The 17,262-nt window shown below is 41.7% G+C and overlaps 1 protein-coding gene across 2 annotated transcripts in view; it reads left to right on the top strand.

The window, feature by feature from the left end:
- LOC105929202 (beta-galactosidase-1-like protein 2) overlaps positions 1 to 17,262 on the top strand; it is a 36,420-nt gene that overhangs the window by 724 nt on the left and 18,434 nt on the right. For both annotated transcript variants that reach the window (XM_036149861.1, XM_036149862.1), the window contains 8 exons: positions 1,976 to 2,161; positions 2,412 to 2,480; positions 2,941 to 3,036; positions 3,748 to 3,856; positions 6,544 to 6,636; positions 6,750 to 6,831; positions 8,852 to 8,916; positions 9,395 to 9,479. In XM_036149861.1, coding sequence (XP_036005754.1) covers positions 1,976 to 2,161; positions 2,412 to 2,480; positions 2,941 to 3,036; positions 3,748 to 3,856; positions 6,544 to 6,636; positions 6,750 to 6,831; positions 8,852 to 8,916; positions 9,395 to 9,479 — 785 coding nt within the window. The remainder of the gene's footprint in view (positions 1 to 1,975; positions 2,162 to 2,411; positions 2,481 to 2,940; positions 3,037 to 3,747; positions 3,857 to 6,543; positions 6,637 to 6,749; positions 6,832 to 8,851; positions 8,917 to 9,394; positions 9,480 to 17,262) is intronic.

Genomic DNA, 17,262 nt, shown 5'->3' with positions numbered 1-17,262 from the left:
ATGCAGAGAGTCAGGTTAGTCTGATTCTGCAGATCCTAATGAACACCTGTAAAAACCTTCAAGTGGTTTTACTGTTGGTTAGTTTTGGAGTTTGAATTCAATTTCGCTTAAAGTTATAAGGTTTGTTGTTTTACTATCAGGGCATTTTATTTAGTGGTATTTTTCTATATCAACATAAAATTACTTTGAACATGTCAAATGGCTAAATATCGAATGAGAATAAAATTAAATGAAAAAAAAAAACAAAAAAAAAAACCGTGCGGCTATTTACAGTGTAGACAGCAGGATTAATTTTCAGCTCCATTTGTTTGGCTTCACAGCTTCTTTGGCTGCTAGGCAAGGGCGGGGACAGCTGGGGAGGGCTACCTCTGTCCGAATACCTCTAATTAAAGCTCCTAGCTCTTGTTCCTTGAAGTCAACAGTAAGAACTCTATCGTGGGTAGGAAAGGAGCTTTGGACCGCACATGGATGATTCTAGTCAAATCTGGGCCTACAGCCTTTAGGAAAAGAACTACAAAGTGTGCGCTCTCTTCTCTCTGGCGTTTTCGTTAATTTCTGTAAGGTGGGCTGCGCTCATATGTCAGGTCACACAAAGGATTGTGGGATTCCCTGTAGCTCCTTAGTTGCCTGTAAGAGACCTTGATAGGTTCCTATGCTAAAATAGCTGTGAGAGGAAGCATAAATACTATTTTTCCTACCTCCTTCTTTACTAACTGCATTACTCAGACGGCACTTTGGGTAAGAGTCCTTACCCAAAAGACGTGTTTGGATGGAGCTACAGTCGATGTGGACCTGGCCCACGTAGACCCGGTCCTTCGAAAGATCCAGCCCCTGTATGTCTGCAGAATTGAACTACGCCTTACTCTCTGCTACCCTCCTATTGTTTCAACAGTTTCTATTCAGGGTTGTTTTGAGGCTACAGACTGAGATGCACTGTGTCACATGGAAGTAACATGAATGCTATACCTGAGTGTGTGACTGACAATATAATTGTCTTTTATATTACGGGTGATGACGTGAAGGGGTAGAAATACCTTGCTGTGCTCCTGAACCAGAAAAGTAATAGTAAAGATATATCCAAGAAGGAACTGAGCAGACAGCACCTCTTGAGGAAGCTTAGGTTCTTCAGTGTTGACAATAAGGTGTTGCATATCTTTGTTGTCGGGTGTATTAACCCACACAGTTCATTAAATCGTCCCCCAGCATACTACAAAAATGGCTGGTTGCGGTGGAGTGGAATGTTCTGTGACCTGGAGTTGGGCAGGGTGTGATTTGCATTTGCATTTAAAGAGACAGCACCAAAACAAGTTACTCCCAGACGCACCTAAGAACATGGACAAAAGAGGGGAACGTGGAGGTAAATTAACGAGGAATTCAGACCAAAGCACTGCAGTTCCACTTTATATAGATCACAATTGAAAGATTTCAATGTGAAAAGAAAGAATTGAAAAGCAGGATATGTCCCCTTTAATAAAGAATGCCATGCAAACATGCAAAGAATCAAGCTTGGAAAATCTGAGCAGGATACAAATGGTGCTGTGGTGTCTGATGGATGTTGGGTTTATCTGGAAATGGGGCCCCAAATCAGATATCTGCTCATGGCCCCACACAGTCTCAGGTCACCCCTGGTTGTAACAGAGAAGAAAAGGAGAGTTGTGTAAAAAAAACAACAGAAAAAACTTTAATAATTTGTTAAAATGATATGTTTGATCTTTGTCCCTTTGTGAATAGTTCGCCTTACATCACCATATGGGTATGGCCCTCCTTTAATGATTAATAGAAAAGAACTATAATAAAACCCAAGATAAAACACCAGCACAAGCGCACATAAACACTTTATCTTAGCGATACGGTGAGGGAGATACCTAAGCGGGCGAACCGAAATTATCAGAGCGCTGAAAGAAAAAAAAACATCTCAAATTTCCACATAGTTATAAATCTGTTTAAATTTTTTCGTTAATATTTTTCTTCTCAGAAGCCATCCGCCAAGTGCGAAAATGAAGCGCGTAGAGGGACTGAGAGCCAACTCCTCGCAGTTCACTTTGGAGAAAAACCCTTTCCGCATCCTGGGAGGCTCCATCCACTACTTCCGTGTCCCCAGAGCCTACTGGGAGGACCGGCTGCTGAAGATGAAGGCCTGCGGCATCAACACTCTGACAACGTGAGAGCGCTCTGTGTAACTCAGCCACGGTTGAATACATGCCGGAGCGCAAAGGTCAGGAGAGCGAGGCGGCTGATAAAACGCAGCGCAGTCTCAACCTGAGTGCATGAAAGCCAGCCGATCAAGCTCAGCAGTTAAACTTGTGTAAAGAACTGTTCAAGGGAATACAAAGTGCAATGCAACACATTTTAAACTTATTATTACTGATTGCAAATGAATGCTAAAAGCGCTACTCTTTGTGTCTACTCAGCTATGTGCCTTGGAACCTGCATGAGCCGGAGCGAGGGGTGTTTGACTTTGAGGATGAACTGGATTTAGAGTAAGGATTGCCAAAGCAAAATGCTCAAGTAGAGGCTTGACAGAAGTACACCTAGCATCCTGCAGAGGGCACTGTTGCATCAGAAAAGATGGTGGATCTCATTTCCGTTGGTTGCTGAGAAAACGTTCCCTCCACGAAGCACTTTGCATTTCAGTTGTTCGTCTTTCAGAGTCTGTGATTCTGTGTTTCCTGGGTTTGACATTGGTCAATGAAATGTGTTGATTGCTGCCGAGGTACTAATAGAAACGAATGTCTCAGAGCATTATTTGATTAGAAAAATTAGGGAGGATTGTTTTGGAAATGATTTGCTGTTGAACACAAGCTTTATCTTAATTTGAGAACAATTATCCTTTCCCACATTTCATCGACTGTCGAAAGCATTTAAAATGGGAAGACGTATACCCTTCTGACTACAATATGTTTTTTTTTTTTTTTTTCTAAACTTTTCATGTCTTCCTAGAGCCTACATTCGCCTCGCAGGAAGCTTGGGCCTCTGGGTGATTTTGCGTCCTGGGCCTTACATCTGCGCTGAATGGGATCTGGGAGGACTGCCTAGGTAAAAACACCACAACCACAATCAAATATTTTGCTATATCCTATAGGATTGGTAACACTGAGACAGATTATTCCAATGTTTCCTGTGAATCCTGGAAAGGGGTTGTTCATTCAGGGGGATCGGGTTGTCAGCTGTTTATGCTGCAGGGTAAAAAAAAAAAAAAAAAAGGCAAGGGAATTGCAAGTATGCATTTTAGCAATTCTGTTTCTGTTCAAGACTTTTTTTTTTTCTCCTCAGTGACCCATTTTACAGGGAATCGCACATAATACCACATCCAATTTTGATATATCAAGTACATGAGACAATAAAATGCACAGCATATCAGTGAAGCGCTTCCATTCCTCCGCTGAAAGCCACTGATGACTTTTAGTGAGATACTGGATCAGGCAATAATTAAATCTGGCAGGCCTTATCCCTTAAAGGATAAATTCATTTATGTCTGTAATCAAAATACGCTCAGGCCGATAATTGGGTAATTGTTGGCTGAAAAGACCGAAGGAAGGTATTTTGGAGTGCTTTCGCCTTTGGGAATGTTAGGTTGAGGGTCTGCTCAGTTGATGATCATTAATTAATATGAGGTGTTTAAAGGGACACACAAGGAAGCGCGACCTATCAAGGTTAGCACATGCCATGCCCCTCATTTCCTGTTTGAAACCCCATAGAAAGTTCACAGCATGACACAAACTCGTTCGACGTGCTTTGATTTTACAGTTGGCTGCTGCGAGATCCCAACATGAAGCTGAGAACGACCTACGCAGGATTCACGGAAGCAGTCAACTCCTTTTTTGATAAAGTCATAAAGAAAATAACTCCATATCAGGTACTTAGCATTTTATTCATTCATTGGGGAATTTCCCATAACTGTCTAATGATTGTGGGATTGTGTGGTGTGGTGCCAGAGGCCAATGGCTGAGAGGCAGAGTACATGCACTCTGGAAATGTCCACCGCAGACTCTCTATATTAGCTCTATAATAAAAAGTTATCTTATTTAACTATTTTATCCAAAATATTTCTCATCACTTCAATTATATGGTGTTAAAAAGGACAGAAATTGTTCTATTTATGAACCTGTGAATCATGAGGACAAATATAGTTCAACTCTTGTTGCTTGAAATGCAGTTTCCAGGAAAAGAGGCCAAGCAGATGGTCCATATATGCTTATTGACATTGTGATTATTATTTTTCTGTGAATTTTCTTGCATCGTGACCTACTGAACTGATGCAGTAATCTGTCAAAATGACAGATGTCTTTCGCATATATATATATATATATATATATATATATATATATATATATATATATATATATATATATATATATATATATATATATATATATACACTCACCGGCCACTATATTAGGTACCCCATGCTAGTAATGAGTTGGACCCCCTTTTGCCTTCAGAACTGCCTCAATTCTTCGTGGCATAGATTCAACAAGGTACTGGAAGCATTCCTCAGGGAGTTTGGTCCATATTGACATGATGGCATCACACAGTTGCCGCAGATTTGTCGGCTGCACATCCATGATGCAAATCTCCCGTTCCACCACATCCCAAAGATGCTCTATTGGATTGAGATCTGGTGACTGTGGAGGCCATTTGAGTACAGTGAACTCATTGTCATGTTCAAGAAACCAGTCTGAGATGATTCCAGCTTTATGACATGGCGCATTATCCTGCTAGAAGCAGACATCAGAAGTTGGGTACATTGTGGTCATAAAGGGATGGACATGGTCAGCAACAATACTCAGGTAGGCTGTGGCGTTGCAACGATGCTCAATTGGTACCAAGGGGCCCAAAGAGTGCCAAGAAAATATTCCCCACACCATGACACCACCACCACCAGCCTGAACCGTTGATACAAGGCAGGATGGATCCATGCTTTCATGTTGTAGACGCCAAATTCTGACCCTACCATCCGACTGTCGCAGCAGAAATCGAGACTCATCAGACCAGGCAACGTTTTTCCAATCTTCTATTGTCCAATTTTCGATGAGCTTGTGCAAATTGTAGCCTCAGTTTCCTGTTCTTAGCTGAAAGGAGTGGCACCCGATGTGGTCTTCTGCTGCTGTAGCCCATCTGCCTCAAAGTTCGACGTACTGTGCGTTCAGAGATGCTCTTCTGCCCACCTTGGTTGTAACGGGTGGTTATTTGAGTCACTGTTGCCCTTCTATCAGCTCGAACCAGTCTGGCCATTCTCCTCTGACCTCTGGCATCAACAAGGCATTTCCGCCCACAGAACTGCCGCTCACTGGATGTTTTTTCTTTTTCGGACCATTCTCTGTAAACCCTAGAGATGGTTGTGCGTGAAAATCCCAGTAAATTAACAGTTTCTGAAATACTCAGACCAGCCCTTCTGGCACCAACAATCATGCCACGTTCAAAGTCACTCAAATCACCTTTCTTCCCCATACTGATGCTCGGTTTGAACTGCAGGAGATTCTCTTGACCATGTCTACATGCCTAAATGCACTGAGTTGCCGCCATGTGATTGGCTGCTTAGAAATTAAGTGTTAACGAGCAGTTGGACAGGTGTACCTAATAAAGTGGCCGGTGAGTGTATATATATATATATATATATATATATATATATATATATATATATATATATATATATATATATATATATATATATATATATATATATATACACACACGAGTTAACCTTCTGGATTTAATATGTTAGTTTTCTCACAGTTATTTTTACTCTAATTAAATAAGAAAAATGCAGAAATCTCATCTCCAATTTAACACATAAAATGTGAAGGACAGCAGAAATAAGTAAAATATGACACAGTGCTATTATTAGGTAGATGGCAAATAATGCTTTGCAAAAACTTTTTTTTAGTAGAAGAATACACCTTCATCAAATTTGGTCAGTTCCAGTTTTCCATTCCTCTTACCTACATTATGCCTTTTCCTCTCTTCAGACAGGAAAGCCTGCAAACTCAAGTTGAGACTTTCTCCCTGAGTTGCTATTTTAAACATGCCCTTTATGTCTTCCTGCAATGGGAAAGCAGAATGTCCACTCTACTGAACGCACTGGGGGCAGGTCAGGAGAGTATGCAGAGGAAATTACAGTGTTTTGTTTGCTGCAGCTGAGAATGCCCAATGAGGCTCTGTAACCACCTATCAACATCTAAATGCAAAACGAGATACACGGCAATAAAAACAGATATGAAGCCACGCTTATTCGTTTTTTTTATATGTATTACCATGGAGATGGAAGGGTAAATATATGAAGTACTGACATTTGCTTTCCTATTAGAAGCCCTATGGATTTGTAAATACAAATCAGGGCTGTGTGTATATCTGAAAATGTATAAAACTATCTTTGTTTCAGTGGCTACCCACTAGATTGCTTGTGTTCTTCCCTTTCTTTTGTTTAGAGTAACTAAGAAAAACAGCTTGGGTTTGTTTAGCTGGATCAGCGGTATGATTGGTCCAAAAACAGCCGCCACATGCTCTAATGTGTCCTCTTTTCTTTGGCTAATCGATGTGCAGTACTCCCAGGGTGGCCCCATCATAGCAGTTCAAGTTGAGAACGAGTACGGCTCCTACGCTAAAGATGACAAGTACATGCCGTTCATACAGGAGGTGAGCGACGTCGTTAAGAGAAATCTGAAAGTTCGGGAACCGATTCCCAGCTTTGCGGAGGAAACGGCTGCACTGTTTAGCTTGGCTGTCTCTGTAATCCTCCCTCTCGTTAGGCGTTATTGTCACGGGGCATCACAGAGTTGCTGCTGACCTCTGACAACAAGGACGGCCTGAAGCTTGGAGGAGTGAAAGGAGGTATTGTCGGATGGGCTGACACACCAACCGTACTGTGTCTTCTCTCTCTCTTTCTCTCTCTCACACACACACACACACAGACATATACAGGATGCTGGCTCGTGTGCTGTTGTGATGCACAGTGGCAAGAGATCTGATCCGAGGGCAAGGCGGTGTCATGCAGTGGTTCAGAACCGGTTTCTCGACAGAGGATCCTGTGTTGCGCCGGAAAGTTGCTCTTTTTTTATGTCCACCGGCATGGAATACTGTGTTGCGATTTAAAACAAGACTTAATTACTGTTTTTCTTTTCTTTTGTTTTCTTTGACACACAATTTTCTCTATGTCTGCATTAGTGTCTGTGGATGGGGAAGCATCATGAAGGTTTTCTTTGTGGTTACTGATGTGTTCGTCGCCACATAGAGACTTCTTATTTTAAAAGGTCTGCGCAGGTTCTGGATTAGATCGCTCCTCTGTCAGTTGCCGCCACCATTACGTGACAAGCCAGTACCATTTCGTCTCAATCTGTTTCCATTTCAGTCCTCTAGACACACACTTTGGTTTCTATTTGCTCAGCTCTTGCATTCTTTTAATAGCTAAGTATGTTTGATAGGTTGTGCTTGAATAATCAGAAACAATATTTTTCTTACACCTTATTTCTACTGACTGTGGTTCTGATCCGCGATAAGACCATCTTATTCCTGAAATAGGATTGTGATCTATTTGTGACTATTACCCACCACCCTGCTTTGCACTACTTACTTAATTACTTTGTCAATGGCTGTGAAAGCAGATAGGAAATTCTCTGAGGTTGGAGCAAACTGGTGCATGCTCAGGGTGAAACATCTCATGGACAATATCTCCTTTTTATACCCGAAAATAGTAATGTTTGAAAAGACTGGTTTTGCAGAAATATTTGCTGGGAAAAGTAAAGAACTGAAGGTTTAGAGCTGGGTTATGAAGGCTACATGAATGTCATTAGTAAACACACAAAAAAAAAAAAAACACAAAAAAAAGCCATGAAAATCGGTATACTGGTCAGCATAGTCTAAGAAAGGCTTATTAAAATCGAGCCATAACTCAGATGGGAAGTCAAAGCAAGTGTACAACATAAGGGCTTTGCCTCCAGTTTTCCTGCTGCACTTGCTGATATTGACGGTTTTATTTGCCGAAGCTACATTCAATATCACTATTTTATTGTTGTAAAAGGTTGGTGTAGAAATACAGTTTGTACTATTTTTCATAAACAACATAGAAACTTGTTTTAAAGAAGGTTACTCGCTTCAGTCGCTGTTTAAAATGATGTGAAAACTAAACTGAAATGTGATAGAAACTAAGCGATCTGTGATAATATTGATGTTTCTCCCTGCCGTTTGCTTCTCTGCAGCATTTTAGGACGAATAAAGGGCCAGGTACATAAGGTTCACACAATATATCTGAAGAGTGGTTATAGTCATATAATATGTGGGTCTGTGGTGGCTCTCTGTTCAAGAAAAATAAGAACAGAGCTCTCTGCGACAACCAAGTCTAGCACCAGTTCTGTAATAGCAGTGGAACTGCTGGACAAAATCCGGGGTAGTTCTTCCACACCCATACACAGAACCACCTGAAGAAGAGTATTCTGCTTCCTTGTAACTTATCATACATATTAAGAGCTAAACACATTTTGATCTGATATTAATAGATAGATCCTGATGCTTTGAGAACAAACAAATTCTCTTTCTTTACACACACACACACACACACACACACACACACATATATATATATATATATATATATATATATATATATATATATATATATATATATATATATATATATATACACACAAGGGGGAAAAGATCAACCTGGGTACTTTATCGTGACCATCCTCTAATATATTTTATTGAAATTTAATCAAAGCAAAGAAATTAATTTGGACATTTCATAATATTTTTTTAAGTTTTTGAATTAATCATTAGTTCAGTTTTAATTTAGGAGACAACAGACATCTTGTCGACTACTAATAGTTCTGTTTTTTTGTTTTTTCTGTCTTGAAAGCACTGGAAACGATCAATTTCCAGAAACTGGACATAAATGAGATCAAGTACCTGGATGAAATTCAAGTAAGTCATATCGGCCCATACTGTCAGGTATGTGAAACCAATTTAAGCAGATTAGGGCGGTTTGTTTCTCCAGCAAGGCCATGACCAACATATGATGACGGACGGTGAAGGGTTACTGCACAGACCAGGGGAGATCCCACACAAAGTTTCTAGTTCTTGCTTTTATTTAAATCTGAATGATAACAACACTATTAAAGTTGCTGGTGTGCTTTAAACACACAAAGGTAAGGTACACATTTAGATCTCCGTATTAATCCCAAAACATGCATAACTAAGTCATTATTTGCAGCGGATTCTTTTAAAAGAGAAGTTGCAGACACTCAAGAATATATTTAGGTCGATTTGTTTAAAGCTTGTAGCCGTACGTTCGGCGCCGGCTAAAAGTGAAAGGTCATTCAGTGATGTTTCCTTGCACACAGTGTTGCTTTACCAACCTTTACCTTTTTCCCTTAGCTCTAATCCATTTTATTTGCTTTAGCCTCACAAACCAAAGATGGTTATGGAGTACTGGTCAGGCTGGTTCGATCTCTGGGGTGGCCTTCATCATGTGTTCCCAGCTGAAGGTAAGCCTTATCTTAGCCTCGCTGAAGTAATTAACACTCGAGATGGGAGTTTTTTTTTTTATTTCTTATTTATTTTTGTTGAACGACACTTCGAGGTGCTAACAGAGGTATTCACAGGAGAGAAAGACAGGCTTTTGGGAAATGGATTCTTTGTTAAGAGGGAAGCTGTTCTTCTCTGAACGCAGGGTCGATAACTCGAGCTAATTTGAGACAGGGCAAGACAGTGTTTTTTTTTTTTTTTGTGCTCCATGTCGGCACCAAAGGTATAGTTAAAAGAGAGTGTTTTCAGGTTAAGACAGGGGCTCTGTGCCTCTGGAGAAATAGAGACTTTAGAAAAAAGCTTTTTTTGGTGTGAGTAAAATAATCCCTGTGCCAAGGAAATGCCTGGGGGGGGGAAAACATAATCACTGCAGGTAGGGTTCAATTCAACTGAATTTAATTTATTTACATAGAGGTGATTCACATCACATGTTGTCTCAAGGCACTTAGTAGAAAAAAGTCTATTTAATCGAATCATACAGACAAATAAAGAATTATACTTTTTATACAGTATATGTAAACATCTGGTACAAACTGTATGCTCAGCACCCTCCGTGTTTATTGGTGGTCACTGGTAAAGATGTGTGAAACGCCTTATGAATTTAATATGTTCCTTTTACGGTTTCATAATCTGGTGATGAACAAAATCGGGCACCTGAGTGAGGTTCAGAGATGAATTTGCCTCCCTTACTGTCTGCCTCACTGTCTGAGCTTGCCAGATAAACTCGTATCGGCATCTCTTCTCATAGTTACATTTGTTTTGCACTAAATCACTGTTCTGACCTCTGATATGGGAACGTTTAGAAAAGTCGATTTTCCTTTCAACCTCTTACTAAACGATTGGGATCGATTGAGATACGAGCTTGTTACTGAGAGGACTTTACTTTGGAATCTGACCAAAAACTACATTTCTGACCAAAATCTACATTTCCTCGATGGTAAGGAGCCAACCAGCAGCTGCAGCGTCTGTGCAGGTAGGCTACGTTTATTTGGCTTATTCTCAGCAGAATCCATGAGGGGTGTTCATGTGAGCTTCAGTGTTGCATAGTCCGCTTATTAAAAGTGACTTATGGTTTGTTTCTCTAAAGTTACTTGCATCTTTCTTGAGTCGGCGGTTGTGGTTTATTGGGTTTGTTTTTGAATGCGAAGTCACTTTTTTGAGTCTTTCTATTTCCATCAGAATGCCTTTTTCTGGTTATCGCGCTGCCCCATCCTCTGTGACAACTAATTAGGGGCAGGAAAAGTCCTGGTGTATAAATACCAGCTAAATACGTGCATTTGTCACGATTAGAAGCGGTGTTTGTATTACAGTGCGGTGGTTTGCTTGGTCGGTTTCAGCTTGTTTTCATGGATCAAGTCGATTGTTTCTCTCTCAGTGATCTTGTTTGTGTGTGTGGAGTGTCTGATTATAGCGGGATGATTGACTTTGCAACTTTAGAAAAGAAGCTGTTTTTGGGTGTATTTTCTTTGCAGTATTAGCTGTAATTCTAGTCGGATTGAGTGAGTTTCTTCTTTGCGTTTGATTTGTTGTGCGAGAGGAGAGAACAGCCTCTCCTACATTTCTACTAATACTGCTTTCTTTCCGCTCATTTGGAGGCCTCTATATATCAACCAACATTTAAGCTGTTCTATGCTTGCTTTCTCAATTGAAGCAGGTTGAAATGGAGCTCCTGCGACGTTGTCATCTTCCAAAATTATTATTATTGCGGTCGTTGCCATTCTAGTTTGCACTTTTCTCGTTCCACCATCTGGGAAACCCAGGCTGTCTTCGGACAAATGTGACGTCATTTGAAGAATGTCCCATTTATGCCTCAGGAAAACAAATAATTGTGGTTACTCATCAGACTTTTTCCCCCGATTGAATACATATGCTCAAAATAAAGGTGTCTGGAAACAGCACCCACATACACCTCTGCGGAGCTGTCGTATAAAGGCTCTTCATGCCAAACTGGCATCAACAAGCCACCACGCACTGAAGACCCCCTTGCTGTGTTTCACTGATGGTGTCAGCTTCTAGGTGGAAAAATAGCAATTAGAGCAAACAAAGAAATCCAGAATGTAAATGCGTGCATACACCGCCGACCACAGTCTAAGCCTGCTAGTCATCAAAAAGACCCAGAACAGTCAAGGACTTAGACAAATAACACCCATGGGAGGGGGATTGATTTTTGTTGTGAGGACAATCAGTGAAGAATTGAGCTGGAGCTGGTATCTGTAACCAATGTTAGTCAATGATTGTTAATGGTTCACTGAGCCACCTTATGTATCCCATCTGAAGCGCAATCTTATCCCCTGCTACATTATCCTCCAGCAGAAAATGAGCGCCACACAATGAGCGTGTTTCCCTTTTGAAGGGTTGGATTTATGTACAGTGAGAAAAACCGAAGACTGTGGGAAATTGTGTGTGGGTTATTTTTAGCAGAACTACTTCTCTGCTGATGGTGCTTATGTATTTATTTATCTCATTTTATTAATTGTTACATGTTTGAACAGATACTGTTTATAGTCTCATTTCATCTATAAAGCGTCTAACACCCTCTGTTGTAAACACGTTTTTTTTTAAGTCCATTGTGTTGGTCACTACAGTACGTAATCTAGGTGAAAACTGAGTGAATATATAACAATAATACAACGTGAAGTTTTTTATTTAGATATTTTTTCTGCCTTGTTTTTGGTTTACCTCAAAGCGTCAGACTCTCTTTACTAAGCCACGTCGCATTTGATTAATTAATGGATTTATTTCAACTTTTTGGTTTCAGAAATTGTGGTAAATATCTTCAATGTTTTAAAACTCTTTGGAACTTGTAAATATGTGGTACTAAGATGAAGACTTCTTTTGTGTCTCTGTGTTGCCCCGTGACAGACTATCGACCTGTCCAGGGTATACCCTGCCTCTCGCCAAATGACCCCTGGAGACACACACCAGAATCCATCCATGGATGAATGGATAGAATTAATACTTAGATTTTGTTCATAATTTTAGCATAAATATCAAGCTCTAATATAACTTCAAAACCAGTACCCTCCTCTGGGTCAGGGTGTTACTACTGCAGTTACTAGGGGTGTAAATCACCACCTTTATCGCAATACGATGCTAGATTGATTTGTTTGGATGACGATACGATGTTTGACAACATCAGAAAGTCTGTTGCTATACAATTTTGATTAAATTCAATTCACAAGTCTGTGTTCGATATGATGCAATATCATCTTTCAATCTAACACTATTATTTACATTATCAGCTCACAAAAAAACTCCAATATTATTTCACCATCTTAATCGCCTTACAGATGTAAGGCGTTTAAATCAAAAACATCATTCTTCTAACTTTAAAATGATAATAATTGACCGCCTCTTCACTATAGTCTCATGTCTTGTGAATTTTAAAATAAAGCCATGTCTTAAAAATGAGTTTATATTCAATATTTTCATTTTGCATTGATGTAATTGGATTGTTTATAATTTAATCGATATATCAATGTGAATTGATGCATTGTTACACTCCTGGCAGCTATATCACACCAAGACAGTGTCAATAACTATTAGTCATTGAAAATGAGCTTGTTAAGAAGTTTGTTCAAGGATGTAACCAAAAAAGAGCGTTTTGGAACAAATATTTATGTTCAGTTATTTCACCGTTTTTACCAACCAGCAATTAAGGCAATTTTTTTTTAACTGAATAACACTATTTGATAACGTATTTGTGTGTAACATGGAACTGCATTGTAATGCAAACCATCTGTTAACATGGAAATGGCATTACTTGCCTAAACTAACCCTTATCTAGAGTCAAAACAACAAGTAACAGGTAAAGAACAAGGGAAATAGTCACAGACAGAGGTCTATAATACCGAGTTTATCTCGCTGTCCAGCACAGTGGGGTGAATGGTAGGGAAGGTAAAAAAAATAATCAAAATAGTTTAAAAAGTTTAAGAAGAAATTATTTATAATGGTGGCAGATTTATATTTCAAATAATTTTCAGGTTTGTTTCAGTAAGGAAATCAGACAGGCATTTTCAAAAGATAACAAAACAATATAAAAGGAGTACACATTTTTGAAAATGGCTGTTATTATTTACATTTTAGCAACAAAAACAAATGCATGGTGAAAAAGATTTATAGTTTTTTTTCAGTAATAGATGAAAAAATCTTTATTAGCATTGATCTTTATTAGATCCACTTCATTGTTACTGGTGAGCTTTTCAACACGTTTCAACTGGGATTTATCTTTTGCAGTGATGTCCAAGTCTCTGACATTGGAAGGCCTCTGCACCATCACCCTAATCCTTAGCTCCCTTCACAGCTTTTCAATCAGATGCAAGTCAAGACTCTGGTTTGGCTGTCTCAAAACATTAATGTTGCTTCCAGTCATAAGAAACATATTGGTGAAGTTTAAAGATTCATTTAAACCTAAATAAATAATTGTGGGTCTTACCTGTAACTGTCACACTTGTTAAGGTGTTGACCTCTGATATTTGCTTCATGTTGTTTTTGTAGATACAAACAAACACTGCCAAAGTTGCATAAGTAGTAGAACATCCGGAAGCAGCGTCGGAAGAAAGAAAAGAGAAGATCTCAGTTCATAAAGGACCCATACAGCTTCACAAAGTCTCTTCTAGGCCAACAAAAATCTGGCTCACTCTCCAGCACAAAAATGGAGGTTGAAGAGTTCCTTGCTGAAGCCCACGGTGACCCTAACAGGAGTCGGGGTCTAGGGGCCAATCACAATATCTCTAGGCCTGAGAAACCAACAATTGAGCTGAATGGGAAGGAACCCACCTGGCAAGAAGTTCGGGACGTCGTCCACAAGGCCAAATCATCAGCTGCCCCTGGCCCAAGTGGTATACCATACAAAGTATACAAAAAATGCCCCAAGCTCCTCAAGAGGCTATGGAAAACCATGAGGAAGATCTGGGCCAAGGGGACAATTCCACCCAGCTGGAAGTTGGCCGAGGGATGCTTTGTTCCGAAAGAGGAAGGGTCATCCACAATCTCCCAGTTCAGGACGATCTCTCTTCTGAACGTAGAGTGTAAGATCTTCTTCTCGGTTCTGGCACGAAGAATCACCTCCTACATGATGCAAAACCACTATATCAACCCTTCCATCCAAAAAGGTGGGATCCCAGGCTTTTCGGGCTGTCTGGAACACACCTCGATGATTACGCAACTGATCCATGAGGCAAAACGTAAGAAAAGCGACCTAACAGTCATTTGGCTAGATCTAGCCAATGCTTATGGGTCAATTCCACATGATCTCATCCAAGAAGGACTTGACCATTATTTCATCCCTGAGACAATCCGAGGCTTGATTTCAAACTACCTCGCCGGGTTCCGACTCAGATTTACATCGTCTCTTTTTACCACCAACTGGCTGGACCTCCAAAAGGGGATTCCAACAGGGTGCACCATCTCCCCCATCTTGTTCATTATGGGCATGAACATACTGCTAACAGCTGCAGAGGGCATAACCCGGGGTCCTAGATTGGAATCTGGTGTTGTGCAGCCAGTACTGCGTGCGTTTATGGACGACATCACAGTAACTACTGTGACGCATGTCCAAGCAAGATGGGTGCTGGATACATTGGGCAGCGTTGCCTCCTGGGCAGGGATGCTGTTCAAGGCCAGGAAGTCCAGGAGCATGGTCATCAAGAAGGGCAGAGTCACCGGCAAGTTCAGTCTCCAAGTCCAGGGTGAGATCATCCCACCCATCGAGGGCAATCCAGTAAAATGCCTGGGAAAGTGGTTTAATGCGTCACTAACGGATGGTGCCAACGTAGCTGAGGCGGTGAAGCAGACTGAGGAGTGGCTGAAGAAGATCGACAAATCTTTGCTACCGGGCAAGTTCAAGACCTGGCTTTATCAACATGGCCTCTTGCCCAGGCTCCTTTGGCTACTAACAGTCTACGAGTTTCCCATGACCACCGTCGAGCTCATTGAGAGGAGGACCAACAAGCACCTGCGGAGGTGGCTAGGCATTCCCCCAAGCTTCTCATCAGTGGGCCTTTACATCAGGTCGGGGCAACTGCAACTCCCCCTGTCATCAGTAGTCGAGGAGTACAAGGTGGCGAAATGCAGGGTTGTCCTAAGTCTGAGGGATTCCAACGATGACCTCATCAGTCAAGCTGGCATGACAACCAGATCTGGACGCAAGTGGGCTGCCAATGCAGCTGTAGACCAGGCAGTCAGCTCCTTGAAGTTGCGGGACATAGTGGGAAACCAGTGCATTCACCGACAAGGCCTCGGCTCTGCACGGTTCCAAACCTGGGGAGGTGCAAACACGGGAACCAGGAGAGGCATGGTGCAAATGGAAGTGAGGAGCAGAGAGGAGGAGAAGCGAGTAGCAAGAGCAGTGCAGCAAGGTTCCCAGGGAGCCTGGACAAAATGGGACTTGCCCAGGCGCAAAGTCACATGGAGGGAGCTGTGGCGCCTGGAGCCCTATCGCATCTCCTTCCTTTTACGGTCTGTTTATGATACCCTCCCCTCCCCAGTACATCTCCACACATGGGGTCTAAGAGAGGATCCACTTTGTAAGCTGTGTGGCAAGAGGGGGACCTTGGCCCATATACTGTCCGGGTGCAAAACATCATTAACCCAGGGGCGGTATAGATGGCGCCACGACAAAGTGCTCCTCTCATTGGCTGACACCATAGAGCGGGAGAGGGTCAAGAAGAGGCCAGCCGACACGACCGCACAGAGAGCTATCACCTTCCACAAGGAAGGAGCTGCTAGACCACAGTCCACCAGGAGGAAAAGGACTAGCATTCTCCAGGCCGCAAGTTCCTGGGAGATGAGGGTGGATGTGGGGAAGAGGCTGCAGTTTCCTGAGGTGGTGCAAACAACCCTCCGCCCTGACATAGTGCTGTGGTCATCCAAGGAGCGGAAGATAATCTTGGTGGAACTGACAGTACCATGGGAGGAGGGGTGCGAGGAGGCCCATGAAAGGAAGGCCGCAAAATATCAACAGCTGGCCCAAGACTGCCGAGACAGAGGCTGGCAGGCGTGGGTCTTCCCTGTGGAGATAGGGTGCAGGGGCTTTCCAGCAAGGTCTGCGTGGAACTTCCTTTCTGCCATAGGCATGGATGAGCGGAGTAAAAAGGAGGCAGCTCGTCGGATGGGGGAGGAGGCGGAACGTGCCTCATGCTGGATTTGGAGCAAGAGAGAGGAGGAAAGCTGGAAGCCAGGAGCAGATGGGCAGTGAGCTGGCCACTCACTGCGGGCCCACCAACTGGAGGGTGTTGTGGTTTAGGGCTGAAACACCCAGTGAAGGTTGGACACCACCTGAAGACATCTGCTCCTGGCGTAAGGCTACAGCTACCTGCTTAGGTAGCTGAGAAAGGCACCTCGTGTGTATTCAACAAGTTTTTTTAATAAGTTCTTGTCTGGTTTCTTTTTCTTACACACGTGGTTGCAGGAATACTTTATTTGCTAGAAGGATTTACAGCCCAGAATCAAGCGTTATTTTTCAGGTACAAGCACTGAACCAAAAATGAGTGGAAAAAAAACATGTGATATACATCTAATATAAAAGACGAGGGGCTTCATCAACTTAAAAGGTCTTTCAAACATGTTACGGATGCTTGCAGTATCAGCTTTGGATTTATTTTTTTTGTCATTACCAGCAGCCGTCCACATCTTACGCAAGATATGCTAAATTCCTCGGACCCGCCTGTCTTGCTTGCTTTAATATTGAGAAGGAGCAGAAAATAGAGCTTCGCCCTGCAGAAAGCGTCCTTGAAATAATAA

The sequence above is a fragment of the Fundulus heteroclitus genome, chromosome 18 (assembly GCF_011125445.2).
Source record: "Fundulus heteroclitus isolate FHET01 chromosome 18, MU-UCD_Fhet_4.1, whole genome shotgun sequence".
Taxonomy (NCBI): domain Eukaryota; kingdom Metazoa; phylum Chordata; class Actinopteri; order Cyprinodontiformes; family Fundulidae; genus Fundulus; species Fundulus heteroclitus.
The sequence above is the reverse complement of the archived record's forward strand: the minus strand, read 5'-3'. Positions and strand labels throughout refer to the sequence as shown.